Below are 16,977 nucleotides of genomic sequence, written 5' to 3' on the forward strand. Positions count from 1 at the left end.
ATATGATCCGCATACTGATTTGGCATAAGTTTTACGCCGGATGCCCTTCCTGACGCAACCCTGGTCGCCTCTTACGACACAGGGATAAGGATTGGGTTTCGCCATGATTCTGGGCTGCCCTACACCCTCTCGTAGCGCGGCCTAGTGCAGAGCTCCCGTCCTCAAGCGATCCTCCAACCCAAGCCTCCGAGTAGCCGGAATACAGGCGCACACCACTACGCCCGGTAGTTTAAGCACATATTCACCTATAAATTAAACAATTTTCATCAAGAAAATTTTATTTTAAGCAAAGTTTTGTTATATAAATATGGTTAATACAACGGACTGCGATGTTTGTAATCATGAATATAAATGTTATAAAAAAAAAACACCTTCAAACCAACAAACACACATTCAATCTTTTCAGACAGATATCTCCACTTGACCAAGAAACAAAACATTGTGATAGATGTGATAATGATATTCTTCCTTTTTTTTTTAATAATAAACACCTTCAATCATGCAAACACAAGAACAATGAAGAAAGGGAAGGTGCCACTAAATTCTCCATTGAAAACACTGATGGGGCATTTAAAGAACAAAAAAAATAAGATTGTTTCACTTTCAAGACACTGGACCATCTTCAATCATGGAAGCTGTTGATATGGTTAAACAAAGTATTGAAATTATAATTAAAAACACATTCAGTGAAATGAAAACTTGTAAGTTTTATATGGGAGTAAAATTGAATATGGTAAGAGAAGGTGATGAAACTACTTCCTATATGAGGACAAACCCTCACTTTATCTCATCATTTCAATATTTTGTAAGATGTGATGTTTATGATGAACTCCAGAGACAAGAACAAGATGTTGATAACACTGTACTAGGTAGTGGATTTGCTATTACAAAAATAATGTTTTTAGATATACACATCTTAAAATCAGATGCTCTTCAAGCTTCTTCTTATATTGATTTACCAAAAGAGATAAAACTTAAGAAAGCAGTTGTTAATATTCAAAACAAAGATAATAAATGATATCTATGGTCTGTTCTTGCTCACTTACATCCTCCACAATGGAAACCTGAAAGGGTTGAACATTATAACAAATACGGGAATACATTAAATGCTAAAGATTTAAAGTTTCCAATGTCATTGAGAGATATTCCTAAATTTGAGAAAATGAATAATCTATCTATTAATGTATATGGATTAACGGATACAAACAAAGTTCAGATATTAAAAAATTCAAACAACTATAAAAATGATGAAACACACATTTACCTTCTCTACTTTACTTCAAAGGAAACATCACATTATACTTTCATCAAAAATTAATCAAGATTAACCAAATTACAACTATACAAGAGAAAATGTAAAATGTATCCTTGTAAGAGATGTCTCAACTCCTTTCATGCAAAAGAACGATTAAATCAACATTCAAAATATTGCAGTAATCATAAATCAACCATAATCAATTTTCCAAAAGCAGGTTCAAACATATCATTCAAAGATTTTAACAAATCTATAAAACATCCGTTTTGATATCTGCTGATTTTGAAAGTATCCTTGAAAAGATAGATACTGTTTCTCCAAATCCAAATAAATCATACACAAATAAATACCAAAAACATACTCCTTGTGGTTTCTGTTATTATATCAAATCATCTGTTGGTAATGAATACAAGTTAGAACTTTAAAGAGGAGAAGATGCCTCAGAGGAGTTTGTAAGACGATTGGAAAAAGACTGCACAAGACGAAGAGAAATAATGGTGAAAACCTATCAACCAATGTCATTAACAAAGGGAGAGAAAAAGGAATTTAGAAAGAACAGTATCTGTCATATTTGTGAGGAGAAAATTGAGGGAGAGGTCAAAGTTAGGGATCATTGTCATCTTACTGGAAAATATCGAGGTCCAACTCATTCCCGTTGTAATCTTAATTACAAGCCCCCAAACTTTATTCCTGTCTTTCTTCACAACAACGCTCACTATGACACACATATATTTATAAATGAACTTTCAAAGACATCTGGAGATATTTCTGCCATTCCTAACACAGATCAAAAATACATCTCATTCACAAAAACAATTCATACATCCCCCATAACCCATATCAGATTTCTTGACACATACAAGTTTATGTCAAGTCCATTATCTAACTTAGCATCAAATATTAAAAACTTACCGAATCTTAAATCACATTTCTCAAATCAAGAAGAGATTGATCTCTTATAACAAAAGGGAATATATTCATATGACTACATGGATTCATTTGAGAAGTTTAAGGAAGCACAGCTTCCTTCAAGGGAAAGTTTCTATGGAAAGTTAAATAAAACTCATATTTCCGATAGAGATTATACACAAGTTAAAAGGGTTTGGGAGAAGTTTAATATAAAGAATCTTGGAGAATATCATGATTTGTATCTTAAAACTGATGTATTGTTATTGGCTGATGTGTTTGAAACTTTTAGAAGTCTGTCACAATAAAAATTCTTATGGATTAGACCCTGCTCACTATTACATGGCCCCGGGTTTGGCTTGGAGTGCTTTGTTAAAAATGACAAAACAGAATTTGGAATTAATCAGTGATATAGATATGGTTTTAATGATAGAGAAGGCTAAAAGAGGAGGAATATCTCAAGTATGTTCCAAGAGATATGCTAAAGCAAATAACAAATATCTTCCTGATTATAATAAGAATGAGGACAACTCTTACCTGATGTATTATGCTGCTAACAATTTGTATGGGTGGGCTATGTCTCAATTTTTACCTCATGGAAAACTTCAATAGGTTAAAGAAAAACATTATGACAAAGTTTTACAAGATATTGTTGTCTCCTCTCAAAAAGAATTGGATGAAGCTGAAGTTGTATATTATTTTGAGGTTGATTTAAAATATCCAGAAGAACTTCATCACAAGCATAAAGACCTACCTTATGCCCCTGATAAAGAAAGTCCAAGAAAAGAATGGTTAAGTGATTACCAACAGTCATTTAATATAAAAGGTAAATCTCCAGAAAAACTACTTTTAAAAAGCTGTTGCCCACAAAAAAAGGAGTACAGAAAAATGAATACAATAAGAAGTTATAAACATCGATTATATACAGAAGAGATAAAGAAAGCATGAGGAGCTTTTGATGATAAAAAATATATTTTAGAGAATGGAATCAATCAATTGTCTCCCTTATGGTTATAAGTATAAGTTAAGATATTTGGTTGGGAATTTTAACAGGCTTCCGCCATCTTTTTACTGATTTATAAATGATAGAACCAATCAATAACCAAACCAAAGAGTGGAGATGTAATCAGCCTTGGTATTTAAATGGGAAACATAAAGAATGTGAGAAATATCAAATAAGTCTTATTGAAGAAATAACTGGGGCAAAAGTAGATAAAACAAATAAGTGGATAAATTTCATTACAAAATAAGTTGGAGGATGTAAAGAAAAAAATTAATATCCTTGAATGGACTGAAAACTTTGATGGTTATCAATTGAACAATGGAAAAACAATTTACTACAATCTCAAAATGATATGTGGCTCAGGAGGTGGTCAAATAAGAGCATTAAGAGAAGTTTCTCATTTCATTTCTGCTCAACAAAGACACTTAAACCAAGAACCAAGTTCCAAGTTATTCTTTGTGAATATACTCGATGGAAATGAATGTTATAAGAAAATTAAGTTATTCCCTGAAGTAGAACATGGACAAATATTCGTTGGTTCGCTCTTTGAGTGGAATGAAAATATGAAAGGGAAGAAGTGCTTTAATCAGTAAGTCTCAATCTTTCATAGTCTCAATTTTACATTTGCTTTTCTGGAAGGGAAGGGGATAGGTGGGGAGAAAATCAGTCTCCTATTTTAGGCTTTTGGGGCTTGAGTCAGAAAGTTTTCCCCTTTTTCGCCTTTCATTTGAATGGGAGTCTCAAAAGCCCCATTTATCATCTTCTAACCTTCATGTGCTTTTGCATTGTCGAACGCGGTTTTCCATTCTTTGCGCATCGTTTACGAGTCGACTTATTTGTTGACCTGGCAACAGATTCTTCCACCAATTTGCACTGCTGACCTCTGATTAATGGCTTGCCAGTTCTTTACTTATTACTTCGCAAAATTAAAAAAATTTTGACAAGTATGTTGATCGCCTCCGTTTGTTTGTTTGTTTATCTGTCCGTTCGCCTCCAGCCCAAACTTCTCAACCGATCGTTCTGAAATTTTCAGAGATTAACATCACCGACTCTGCAACAGTCCCGCATTGAAGTTTCGTCAAATCCGGTCAACCACAAAGGTCGATGTAGGCCAATAGACCAATTTGAGCCAAATTTTCTAAAATCCTCATTTTCATCCGATTGACTTGAAATTTGAACAGGATTTGCATTGCAGGTCAATGAATTCAACCAGCTATTACTGTTGAGCTAAACCTAGGGTAAAATCTCAACGTAGGCCAATAGGCCGATTTGGGCAAAATTTTCTAAAATCCTCAATTTTCATCCGATTGACTTGAAATTTGAAAAGCATTTTCATGTCAGGTCACTGAATTCAACTACCAATTAATTTTAAGGTAAAAAGGTCAACACAGGCTTTATTTCTAAAATTGAGAGGGCCAAAAAGTAAATATATCACGCTATCTCAAAAAGTTGTGGACGAGTTGTGACAAAACAAGGTGGATGAGTTGAATAAGTGACAAGAACAAGTGGATTTGATTTTGGTTTGGATCCAGCCCATTAGTGGGATACAAAACGTAAACTGTTCCAACTGTCAGAGGTATGCGCTCTTCCGAGTGCCATTCTACTTTGTGCTATTTTGCCAAGTTGTCACTATGAGTGATTTTTCATCTTTTATGTTGCTTATTGCAATGAATTTATGCTCCCAATGCAGAAATGTCTTTTTATCGGGAGCTTCTTTGGGAATTGTTTCTGGAAGTCGACACACACCTCTTCCATTGTTTTCTCTGTATATGGATGTTTGTGAACTCAGACACTGACAACAAAATGGTGTAATTGCTTGTATCACCCATGGTTATGTTCACTCAATCTGAAAATAGGGAAAAAGGAAACAAATTTACACTCTGCACACAAAGGCAATGTCATAATTTTTATAAGGGGCAACAAGACATTGTGGCCACCCTGTAGAACAAAACATGGGATTAGAGAAAACTTTTCTTCATTTTTCTTAGAGAGAGAGAAAAAAGGGGCTTTTTGCCATAAATCCTAAATTAAAAGAGAAAGACAATGATTAAGGAAGGGCTTCTTGTTGCTTAGAACGACAGTAACGTCCTCATACCTCTTAGATAGAAAGTACATACCTCTAACATGGAAGGTACATCCCTCTCACATGCAAGTTTTATGCTTCTTATCTCTAGTGAGGGGATCTGATAGAGATGTTTAAGATAATTAAGGGTGTGGACAAGATAGCTGCAGTAGAGGTTTTCAACAGAGTGGACAGTGTTAGGATCAGGTGCCAAAGCTTGAGGGTAAAGATGATGATAGCTAGGACAGTTTTTAGGCAGGGGTCTGTCAGTCAGAGAGTGGTTAATGCATGAATTATCTGCTCGGAAAGGTAGTGGCTGCAGAGTGGGGGGGGGGGGGAGGCCAACAATAGATATTACAAATAAGTTTAAATGGGATTTAATGGTGACATGGATGCATTGGAGATGGTGGAGTATGGGGATATTGTCTTGTGTGCACAGCAAGGAGGCTTGTGTGTGTGAATGGGTGATGATACTGGGGTTGGTGCCGAATGGCCTCCACCTGCACCAAAGTTTCTAATGTATCCTTACATGGAAGGTTCATGCGGTGCAGTTGAGTTCTCTATACCCCCATCCAGGGACTTTGTTCTTATCAAGTGCTGTGCAGTTTGCTTTCAGGTTTACGACTCAAACAGAGATGAATTCATAGACAAGGAAGAGGTCTGCCACCTGCTCAAGGACACCATTGTCCCGACGTTTCCCAGGGAGGATTCAACCAACAACATAAAAAATTTGGTGGATGATGTGTTCAAGATTATGGTAAACTTGGGATTATGTTTATGTTGGGATTATGGTCAACCACCATCTCAGATCGTCCCCAATTCCAATCTTTTATTCCCTCGTTAACCCCACCCAAATCCCTCCACCTTCTAATTTTCCAGTTTTCCCTCCTTGGGTTTTACTTCTGTATCCATCTTGTCCACCCAATGCATCCTCAATGTTCATCTTGTCCATCCCATGCATGTGTATTTTGCATCCTATTTTTGTCTATTCCGTCTGATCTGTTCAGGGCAAAAAGTAGCCCTTCCACAAACCTCAACTTTGTTTACAAAAGAAAACTATACAATGCTATAATACTCCACTGTTAAACCTGGTAAATATATCATCGGTAAGCAAATGTTGGTTATACACAGTAACAGATTGTTGGTTGATACATTGGTTTGTGTAGTATAATTTGTCTCTACCTGTGTTATGGTAGGTACTGTATAAATAGTGTATACCTGTGTTTTGGGAGGTAATGTGCAATGATTTTATACCTGTGGTATGGTAGGTACTGTATCACTAGTTTATACCAGTGTAATGGTAGGTACTGTATAATTAGTGGATACCTGTGTTATGGGAGGTAGTGTATAATTAATCTGTTCCTGAGTTATGTTTGGTGCTGTATAATTAATGTATACCTGTGTTATGGTGGTACTGTATAATTAGTCTCTACCAGGTGCTGTATAATTAATGTATACCTGTGTTATGGTAGGTACTGTACAATTAGTGTATACCTCTGTTATTGTCGGTACTGTATCATTAGTTTATACCTGTGTTATGGAAGGTGCTGTATAATTAGTCTCTATCTGTGTTATCGTAGATACAGTATAATTCTTGTTTACCTGTGTTATGGTAGGTGCTGTCTAAATTGTGTATACCTGTGTTTTGGTAGGAACTGTGTAATTATTTTATATATGTGGAATGGAAGGTGCTGTATATATAATACATACCTGTGTTGTGGGAGGTACTGTATAAGGTTGTGGAGGTACTTAGTCGTTACCTGTGTTATGGTCATGACTCTACCTGCATAATGGTCAGTACTATCGACACTTACACAACAGATAGTAAATTTCAAGTGGATTCAAGGAAGAATTTCCTTGTAGTGTTCCAATTTTTTACTCATTGTCTCTGTAGAAGAAATTATGAAGTCATTGTGTACATTTGAGTCATTTATTTAACAAACAACATAAACAAATACAAACAAACAAACAAATACATATGCGCATATGGAGGATCTGAACACAGACTTGCTCGACATAATAGATCTCTAAAATACATGGTGAATTTTAGTTATTTCGTGTTCAGTGAAACACAGCCCTTTGTCATTTTAAACACTGGTGCCACAGTTTGTCAGATCGATGTATTTCCAGGTGGAAACAATTTTCAGCTTTTGTGCAGCAATCAGCCTAATTTTGAAGGATTGTAGCATATATTTCAAGACCAGATGTGTAAAATCTCTCCCAGCACAGAATAATATCAAAACTGCAATCCTTTAGGTACATTGATGAATCAAATACAATTTATAGTATGGAAGGGGAAAGGTTCAACCTGCTTCTTTGGCAGACTGGGCAATTAAACATAATATGAAGCGATCAGAGTTTAGTGAATACACCTGTACATTTCCTGACACCAAGATTCTCGTTGAGTTGCAATAACGTTCTTCTATCAAGCTTGCTGGTACTAGTGGGGCAACTTAGCTAAATATAGCATAACAATTGTGCATTTTGTGAGGAAAGCACCAAATTTGGCACACTAGTAGCCTATCATATTATGAACAGATTTGGATATTGGGCCATCTCAAATTCAGCCGCTGATGGTTGTGGCAGCCATTTTCCACTGCCATCAAAAATTTTGAGATGGCCCAATATCCAAATCTGTTCATAATATGATAGGCTACTAGTGTGCCAAATTTGGTGCTTTCCTCACAAAATGCACAATTGTTATGCTAAGTTGCCACACTATACCTTAAATCTATCATTTCATAAAATCCCTAAGTAAGTAAAATATTGTTGCGGTTCTTGGAACCGCATGCATACAACAGATAGTGTCCCAAGACAGTTATTGCATTATTATACGTGCAGATAGCCCCTTTCCATTTGTTTAGTGGGACAACAAGGGAGTGCGTTGCGATGATCTAATAGCTAGGGTTGCTTAAATCATTTTTTCCTTCATTTCATCCCTACTCTTCTTTTCGTCTGATTATTCCTGAGGTAAATCAGCGCGTGCGGCACCGCGGTGAGGAAACTGCTGCACAGGTCCTCGTTCCTGGGCAAGCCCGAAATCCGGCGTGTGCAGCGAGTGATGTGAGCTTGGCAGTGCGGGGTTGTCGACTTGGGCTTCTGATGGTCTGGGGAAGATTGCCGGTTGCATTAAAAAGGCATGCGAATAAATACCTCTTAAGAGGCTGTATGAATGGTGTTTTTCACGGCATGGGAAACACGGCCAGCACGCTGCCCACACTGCACAAAACGCATATGAAGGCCGATAAGCCGACTCCACGCCATGTTGGGCGGGATATGAGTGTGCGGAGTAGAAGCGGCTTGTTCCTTTTCAACCTCAATATCCGACACATATTGGTGTTCGCCCCGCGCACACGCTAGCAGAGTCGTGTGAACACGAGTGCTGGCCACGTGTGTAATGGCGAAATCGCATGCACCGTATGGAATGTGCACGAAAGCAGACACGTACGCCGCTCGTGAAACGTGCATGGATTTATCCATGGCAATGTAACTTCGGCCCTCGCTGGCAGCAGTGGATTCTCCACGGATGGTGAACGTCTTCTCGTCTCTACGGCCAGCGAAGCTGCGATCGAGCCGATGAATGTACAGTGTGGGCCACGTTGGCGCACGCGGAGCGAGCGCGTTGATCGGCGCTGGTCGGGCGCCCGAGCAGGAATGCGGGACCCTCGACCAGTCGCCCGGGCACGGCCCAGGGGTTTTTGCAAGACGATTCGTGTGCCAATTTTGGTGTGGGCGATTCATGTCATCTCGTGGGGTTGGAGCGCAATATGTTCATTGTCTGAGATGACCTTGCCGGAAACGAAGTGAGGCGGTTTCAGGCCCAAGCTGGTGGGTCACATGAGGGGTCAGGGCCAATCGGAGTGCCTGATTCAGGTGATGACATTACGATTCAGGGTGGCCCCTCCCCCCGAGCTGCAAATCCTATAAAGGTCGGAGAAGTCCCTCCGTCTCTCTCTTGCTTTTTGAATTTCTCCGCCTCTCTCTCGCCTCACCTCGTCGACACCGCCATGACCAGCCTCCTGCTGCTCGGACTCCGCCTCCTCATCTCCACGACGTCGACCCCACCTGCCTACCTGGTCCCGCCTACTCCTCCACCCTCGCACTCTGGACTCTGCTCCTTCTCGACTAAAGCTCCTCCTTTACGGTGCCCAATTCCTGGTTCGAAACTCCCTCTTCATCAGGGTTTTTGTGTCTGTGTGTGTGCGTATGTGTGTGTCCTGGCGCCTGTCTGCCTAAGTAAGATAACAGAAGATCGTTATTGTTATTATTTTCGCGTTAAGTCTGCTCTGTGTCTGTCCCCTTTTGTAAGTTGCCTGTTTATTGTTGCACCATACGCTTCTTTCTATCCTTGCATTACACACAACAATAAAACTATTCACTGTGCCACATATCTTTCCTCGCCTGCTTGTAAATAAATTATTATTATTAGCAATGTTCCCTGCTCGTTTTTGTCTTTCCTTCCATTGGTCTAGCATGGTCCGAATCCTAGTTTAGCCGGGACTTTATTCCCAACGATCCGTTCCTTTTAGCCAGTACGTCCTTGGCAGTGTCTCTCGGCTGCATCTGATCCGGTAAAGTGATCCGGTTCGGACAAGGCGTACCGAGGGCGTGTTCCCCGCTAATTAAACCACGTGATTAATTAGGTAACCCGATTAACCCATAGACGGGAGGACCCTAGGTCACGCGGTTGAGTTATTGGCGTCCACGGTCGGTTAAGCGACCTGCCGCGTCACGGAATTATCCGTGTGCAACGGCCTTCAATTCCGGGGAGTCTGGTGGGAACAGATATAGCTTAGTGGTATTCTCCTAGTGGTATCCCCCACCTAGTGGTATTCTCACCTGACCCCCTGGCCCGCAACAATATAATTAAATAATAGGCAATTCTTTTCTACTGAATTCAGTTTATTTGAAAGGTCGGCCGGCTTATCATATCTTTACTCGATCAGTCGATCATCTTTCAATACAAAGGAAAGATATGATTTTGTTAGTTAAAATTAAAATAGATACATGTTCAAGCACATAAAATCATACCATATGTGAGTACATTTTCCATTTCAGATTGAATACATTTATCTTAATATCAAATATTAATTAACATTTTATTATCGTTTTTATCACCCTCAAACCCATTATGCTAATTTCGGAGAAATTGCGTCAACATCTCCAATCACGAAATGTGATATTGTTTTGGCCACCTCGGCGGATAATTCCAAACCCGGTGTGTCAATAAAATGACTACATATGCCATTCACGACAGTCACCTTTGGTTGGACCTTCAGGCCCAGGGTCGGTTTACCATACCTGTGAGATGAATGAACCATGCGGGGGAATTGTGCCGGCGACAACTCAATTGGCCAAGCAAAGCAACGCCACTTACCGTACGCTATTGGAAACCGTTACGCTTCTACACTTGGACCAATTGCCTCAGGGGCATGACCCTAGATCAAACCCAAACATGATAAGTCAAGACACGAATCAACACTTGCATTCATTTTTTAACATAAGCAACAATTGAACTGGAAATGCCGGGAGGAATGGTTTTGTGGAATTAATAACGGAAAATGGTGGAGAAATTCAGCATGCAGTAGCACAAGCAATCTAATCAAATATAGAGGTTTGTACACGTTCCCCTTGTCCACTTATTGCCTCCCTCCTCTGGTGGCAGTGCCCGGTCCTATGGGAAAGCTTCGGTAAACCCTTGAGGCCAACGTGATAACCTGGGGGATTTAGGAATGTTCCGTCATGCGAGGACAGGTGGCGTCTCAGACGTGGCGTGGCAATAACCGTGGTCTGTAGAACGTGTGCCAGTATGTGGGAAAGTCTGGAGAAAAAGAAAAAAAAGTCAGAAAGTATGAAAAGAATGAAAGGAGAGAGGTGAAGCATTGATGTCCATGTGGAGAAATAAAGCTATGGACGAAGCAAAGCAATTTAAAAAACAAAAGGCTCTGAACTGCTCAAAGGACACACACAAACTGCCTGGACTTCTGTACGTCTCTCCTTTTATTCCTTTCCCCTTTTCCCACATTTTCGCAAACCCTCCCACTGAGCGTCAGCCTGGCTGTTGAAGGACATCATCAACATATGCTGTTGTAGGGTATCACCAAACATTTGCTGGGCTCTTGGAGGGCATTTTCAACTTTGGCCGGGCTGTCGTAGGATATCATTACCTTCGCTGTGGCTGCAACAGATTATCTGAGGTAGACCCCAGACATGTCCCATCATGGGTCGGGAGGCGGGGGGGGGGGGTGCTTGTAGGGGTCAGAGCATTAAAACATGTCCTTATTCTCCGGCATCCATTTTCGCCCCTTCGCTGAAGAATGAGGCATTTGAGGATCAGAACTTGCAGTGTAGTGCGTTGGTTCCGAGACGTTTTGAGGGCGAAAGTAGAGAGGGCGAAGAACACAAACTTATTCGATCCCACACTCCAATTCATATTTATTCCCATGACCTAAATTAAATGTTAAACAGAATACTTAAATGACTAATCTTACGTATATGTGCTTTGACTTCACTGGAGAGGTGCAAGACGCCCTCTGTGGACCCACAACTGACAATATTGTTGTGGAAATGACTTATCGGGGCTAAGAATGAAAAGATTAGAATAGTTATTTCCCTTAGTTCATGTTTTAGTGCAAGAGTGAGGTAAAATGATCTGTAATAGGAACACGTGTTGATAATATTGTATCGACAGCACGTCGTCTCCCCTCCCAATTCTTTGTGTCTAAAAGCACTTCTCCTCATCCCCCTTTTTAGCGTTTTGTCCCCTGTAAATCTGTGGTGTATGTACTCTTTAAGACAATGAGCTTGTGGGCCAACCAGGGCACAAGTTCTGGCACACTCTTGCCAGATCTCGAACCTTTTTGACAGATTTAAGAGAATTAGAGGTGGAACTTTGGCTTGAGGAATCTCTGAATGGCCTATGAGTGCAAAGCAGGCAGGACGAAGCAATGTCATGGGGCAGGGTACGAGCAGAGGTTATAAAAGGGCTGGCGGACAGCACATACAGCAACAGTTGAGTTGAGTCAGTGGAGTTCTGTCACGTCTATGGGAGTTTTGAGGAGGTATAGTTGACACACGACTGACCGAATGGGGAAGGTGGAGCAAGTCCATCCTTTCCTCGCACCATCCACTCCTCTCCTGCCAGTGCTGTTGCTCCAGAATCGTGCTGACTCCCCAATGACTTGCAAGGCTCCTGGTCCCTGCCTGCCTCTGGCCACAGTATTCAGTGTTTCATTCATTTCACCCTGTTTTTCTCCTGTGTAACGCTTGAGGCCATAAGTTAGATAAGTCAGAATCCCGTTGTTCGAATCCTCAGGGGTGTGTATTTTGGTTTTGCTATAAACTTGTGCTTTTTTGTGATGTCATCATCCTCTCTCTGTTCTTCCCATCCTTATCTCACATACACATTCTGAATTGACTGGGCCTCTCTTTGAATTATCTGGACTGCTATTGATTGCTGATTGGAAATATCTGAGTTGGTTAAAATCCTTTTCGAGGATATTTTGATTTTCGGCACTTCATATCCATTATTAAATTCACCACCTTGCTGGTAAGACCACCACACTGTTTCATTTTGATTATGTCCTCAGAGAGGCAAGTTGCCCGGCTTGCCGCTCGATGGGTTGCGGACGCTCCAAGTTGAGCTTGGTATAAGAGCCGACAGGCCCTAAATCTGGGTTGGTGTATCTCGGCCATTTGGCTGATGTGATCACCTTGTTAATAATGTGATGGACTAGATTAGTTAACTTGACATGCTGTCCGATACATACCAGAATATGTCTTGCATAAGTGATGTGAATTTTAATGTTCTTGTGCATGGTGTGATGTAACCAAGTTTGAATGTAAAATGCATATTTATGCTCCGCCCATGTGTTGCGTCATCTCCGCAGGGAGGGGCGCGGGTGTTCTGCTCTTCCCTGTCTGGCGGAAGGGTGTGTTTGCGTGGAAAAAACAGTTTTTACTGTCACACTTGGAGCGTTTTAAAATGAAGTAAAAGTGATTTAAACCTGTAAGTGTTGGTAAGCTGCCTGGAGCCTTCTTTATTCAAAGAATCGGGACACATAGGCTGTTCCAGGATACGTGGTCCAAATAACCGACACAATCTATACAAATAAAAGGGTGTGTGTGTGTGTGTGTGTGTGTGTGTGTGTGTGTGTGTGTGTGTGTGTGTGTGTGTGTGTGTGTCAGTGTGTGTGTCTCCTCCATAAATCCAAAACCATGAAACCTAGCAGCCTGAAACTTTGCCTGCATACCAAGAAAACTCCAAGGAAGTGTACGAGTGAAAATTAAGTGTTTGGGTTAATTAAAACACCCCTTTTGAAGATAATTAACAGCCTTATTTCATTATATCGTTCATCAGGCGATCCCCGGCCACCTCCCTCACTGGGGTCTGAAGCCGTCATGTATTTTTTTTTGGCCTGCTCAACCATGCCTTGACTTGGAACAAGCCGCAACGATTGCTTAACGATAAAGTTTATTTTTCACTTTCCTCACTCATATCGAATGCCTGTTCATCATCAGCTACGAATCGTTGTGTACATCGCTATTGTAAGTCCTATAACTTTTCAAATTCGGAGCTTGGAGCGATTTCATGCTTGATGAGATGATTTTCCACGATCTACTCTCACGAACTAATTATAGTATATCATTGAAATATGATTTCGCTTTTTAGGATCGGATATCGTCCGGACTAAATAAGTGTCGAAATCTCTTGTGAAATCTGATAAATTAAAGAAATAACGAGTGTTACAATTAAGTCGACATACCTATTTATTTTAAGCAAGCAAGGTTATGTTCCCTCCTCCATCCATACACAAGAAAATGTGAAATTTCCAAAGCAATAAACTTATCTTTTTCTACTGTTTGGAGAATTATATTGAGTGAACAAAAAATTTAGGAACGTACCAAAATTAACCAGCTTCATTGAGCTAAAAGATTTAATGCATTCACTGTATGATTTAATGCAAGACCTCACACCCTGTCCCCAAGAGGGACTGCCTATCCATAGCGTCTGCCAGATCTGTGTCGATATTTTCAGAGGTTTTGTGAGGTGCTCCACATGGAATCCAAGAAAATCTGGTTTAAAAAAAAAAAACGGACGTTTAAAAAACAACAACAAAAAAAAACATTTGTGCAGACCCCAAACCGATGTACCATGTGACACGTGCACAGATGAGCAGGCAAAATGGCAGATTTTCTACAATGTGTTTATTTCAGGGAACCAGCTTCGTTGAGCTATACGATTTAATGCATTTACATAAACGCCTGTTCATCACAGCTACAAATTGCTGTATACATCACTTTTGCAAGTGCTCTAGTTTTTCAAATTTGGAGCTTGGAGTGATTTCGTGCATCGTATGAGATGATTTTCCACGATCTACTTTCACGGACTAATTAAAGTGCATCATCGAAATATGATTTCGCTTTTTAGGATCGGATATCGTCCAGACTCAATAAGTGTCGAAATTGTCGGTCCTGGACTCGTTTACGGTAAATAAATAAATAATTGGACGTGGTGTGTCGGTTCTGTTATTGTTTAAGGTAAATATGTAGTAATAAAAGTGTGTGTGTGTGTGTGTGTGTGTGTGTGTGTGTGTGTGTGTGTGTGTGTGTGTGTGTGTGTGTGTGTGTGTGTGTGTGTGTGTGTGTGTGTGTGTGTGTGTGTGTGTGTGTGTGTGTGTGTGTGTGTGTGTGTGTTTGATTGGTATCTACATGTGTGGTTTCAGAATGTTGAATGGAGTCCTCCTCGGGTGGGCTCAAAGTAACCACCTTCATTTCAGTAAGAGGTCACGATTCATGGACCAAGCTGTGAAGTTTTCTGTTCTCAAAGTTTTGTGCCCAGGGCTCTCTTCAGGATTATTACTTAGCCCAGGACGACTTCCAACTGCAGTTTGTTTGTGGCAATATTTTCAGCGATGGTTTTTAATAACTCTGAGGTTCTTGGTCATCACTGGTTTCACATTGCCATTCTTCAGCTTCCAGGATCTTTTCACTCCATGCTTGAGATCTTGGTATTTAGTCATTTTCTTGATTTTTGCATCGTTAGTCCAACATCACTCATATTAACACCTCAATTAGCAATGCCTTCTTCTCTTCTTTTTGCATCTAAGTATGATAATCTGGTCGCAACGCTTTGTTTTTCATGTTCACGCCCGATGGGATCATTAGGTCGTACGTGAGCGATGGGTACGTCCAATCGTCCATGTTTTCAGTGATTGCTTTGAGTTCATTTCCCAACAAATTTTCTGGAACTGGAATATCAAAGTTTTTTTCAGATGTGCCAGCGGATTACTTTACAAACTCTGGTGTCGTTGTGTGTACTGCTGTTCTGACACGCGTTTTTTATTTTATTTTTTTAGTTCTGTTATTTAGAGTCACATATCATTCTCTTTGCTAACCCCACCTCCACCCCTCACCTGTATTTTTTTTTCCTCCTCTCCCCCACCATTTTCTCTCTGTCCCCTCCCCACTCCCCCTCATAAAATGCTGCACTCTCCACACCTTTATCATGGTGTGTGTGTCTCACGCACCCTTCTCTCCCGCAGTGAATAGCAACGTTTGGTGAGGTGTCACTCTCCCCACCTCCCCCCTAACTCCCTCCCCCCCCCCCTTCCCTACACCTACCTCCTCTCTCTTTCTCCTACCCTCACTTTATTGACATGTCAGTAAAGCGACGGGTTGTATTTGCTAGTAAATTAATATACTGTATGAATTTGGATGAACTAACACTTGAATCCTTCCCATCACAACTTTTCCAATCTTGTATTCATGAGGACTATGATCAAGACAAGAAGATATCATTTGAAGATTTCAAACAATCTGTCATGAAGGAGAATCTTTTGCTCGAAGCATTTGGGCCTTGCCTTCCTGAACACCAGGTTCGTTCTTGTCATTTCATCAAATTGGATTTTTTTTATTTGATGTACCGTACTCTTTACAGAGCGTTGGTGCTGCTGAAGGAGTTTCTTGGCATGGTTATCCTGAGAGGTTTGCATTATTTGTCCATGCTCTATAAGCACGTACCATTTATAAAGCCTCTCTCTGGTATGACTTGGCCGAGGCTTGAACCACCCACGTTCCAGACTCAGAGCACACAGAGCAGACGCTCCAACCATTTCACCACCGAGTCTGGTCCAATTGGATTTAAAAGTTACAGTTCAATAAAATTCCTCCAAAATACTACATTGTATTTTCACCTTATTTTTATTCCATCATACATAATGATAATTCTAATGGAGACTAATGATGTGCAGTACCTTAAACCGTTAATGATCTGAGCTTCCATGTGCTGGGTGATTGTAATATTTAGTGATAAATGTATTTTGCACAGCATTGCATTGTGGGTAAAATGCCATTTTAATATGACCGACTGGTTTTGTTTTTCAGGGAATGCTCAACTCCAACAAACAAATGACCTTCTTTCCTGTTTGACACTGGTCGGTCACAGTTTGGAAATATTATAAATAAACAAACAAACTCTCTGTTGGTTCTTTCAATTATTGTCTCCATCCATTTTCCAATCGAGCACACCCTTTCCTGAAGACACTTCTGCAATTTTTTTTTAACCATCGAATGTTTTGTTTGAGACACTGTTCCTGAATCGATCCCACTCTGACTGCCAGGGTTTGTTGTTCTTCTTTTTCCCTATACAGCACAAGGCTGTGAGTAGCATCATTCACTGGGGGAGCTCCCGTGCCACTGATGCCTTGCCCCTTGTGGGTTTTTGCCAGGAATTTGTTCACTATCCTTATA

At 40.3% G+C, this 16,977-nt stretch overlaps 1 protein-coding gene across 1 annotated transcript in view; it reads left to right on the top strand.

The window, feature by feature from the left end:
• LOC147025191 (calaxin-like) overlaps window positions 1-16,706 on the top strand; it is a 28,644-nt gene extending 11,938 nt beyond the window's left edge. The window contains exons 4-6 of the mRNA XM_085885897.1: window positions 5,832-5,983; window positions 15,999-16,103; window positions 16,612-16,706. Of these exons, the coding sequence (XP_085742023.1) occupies window positions 5,832-5,983; window positions 15,999-16,103; window positions 16,612-16,656 (302 nt within the window). The 3' untranslated portion in view covers window positions 16,657-16,706. The remainder of the gene's footprint in view (window positions 1-5,831; window positions 5,984-15,998; window positions 16,104-16,611) is intronic.
• The last annotated feature ends 271 nt before the right edge of the window (window positions 16,707-16,977 follow it).

This window comes from Eptatretus burgeri, chromosome 6, assembly GCF_056783735.1.
Source record: "Eptatretus burgeri isolate ZD-2024b chromosome 6, Ebu_testis_v1, whole genome shotgun sequence".
NCBI classification, from domain to species: domain Eukaryota; kingdom Metazoa; phylum Chordata; class Myxini; order Myxiniformes; family Myxinidae; genus Eptatretus; species Eptatretus burgeri.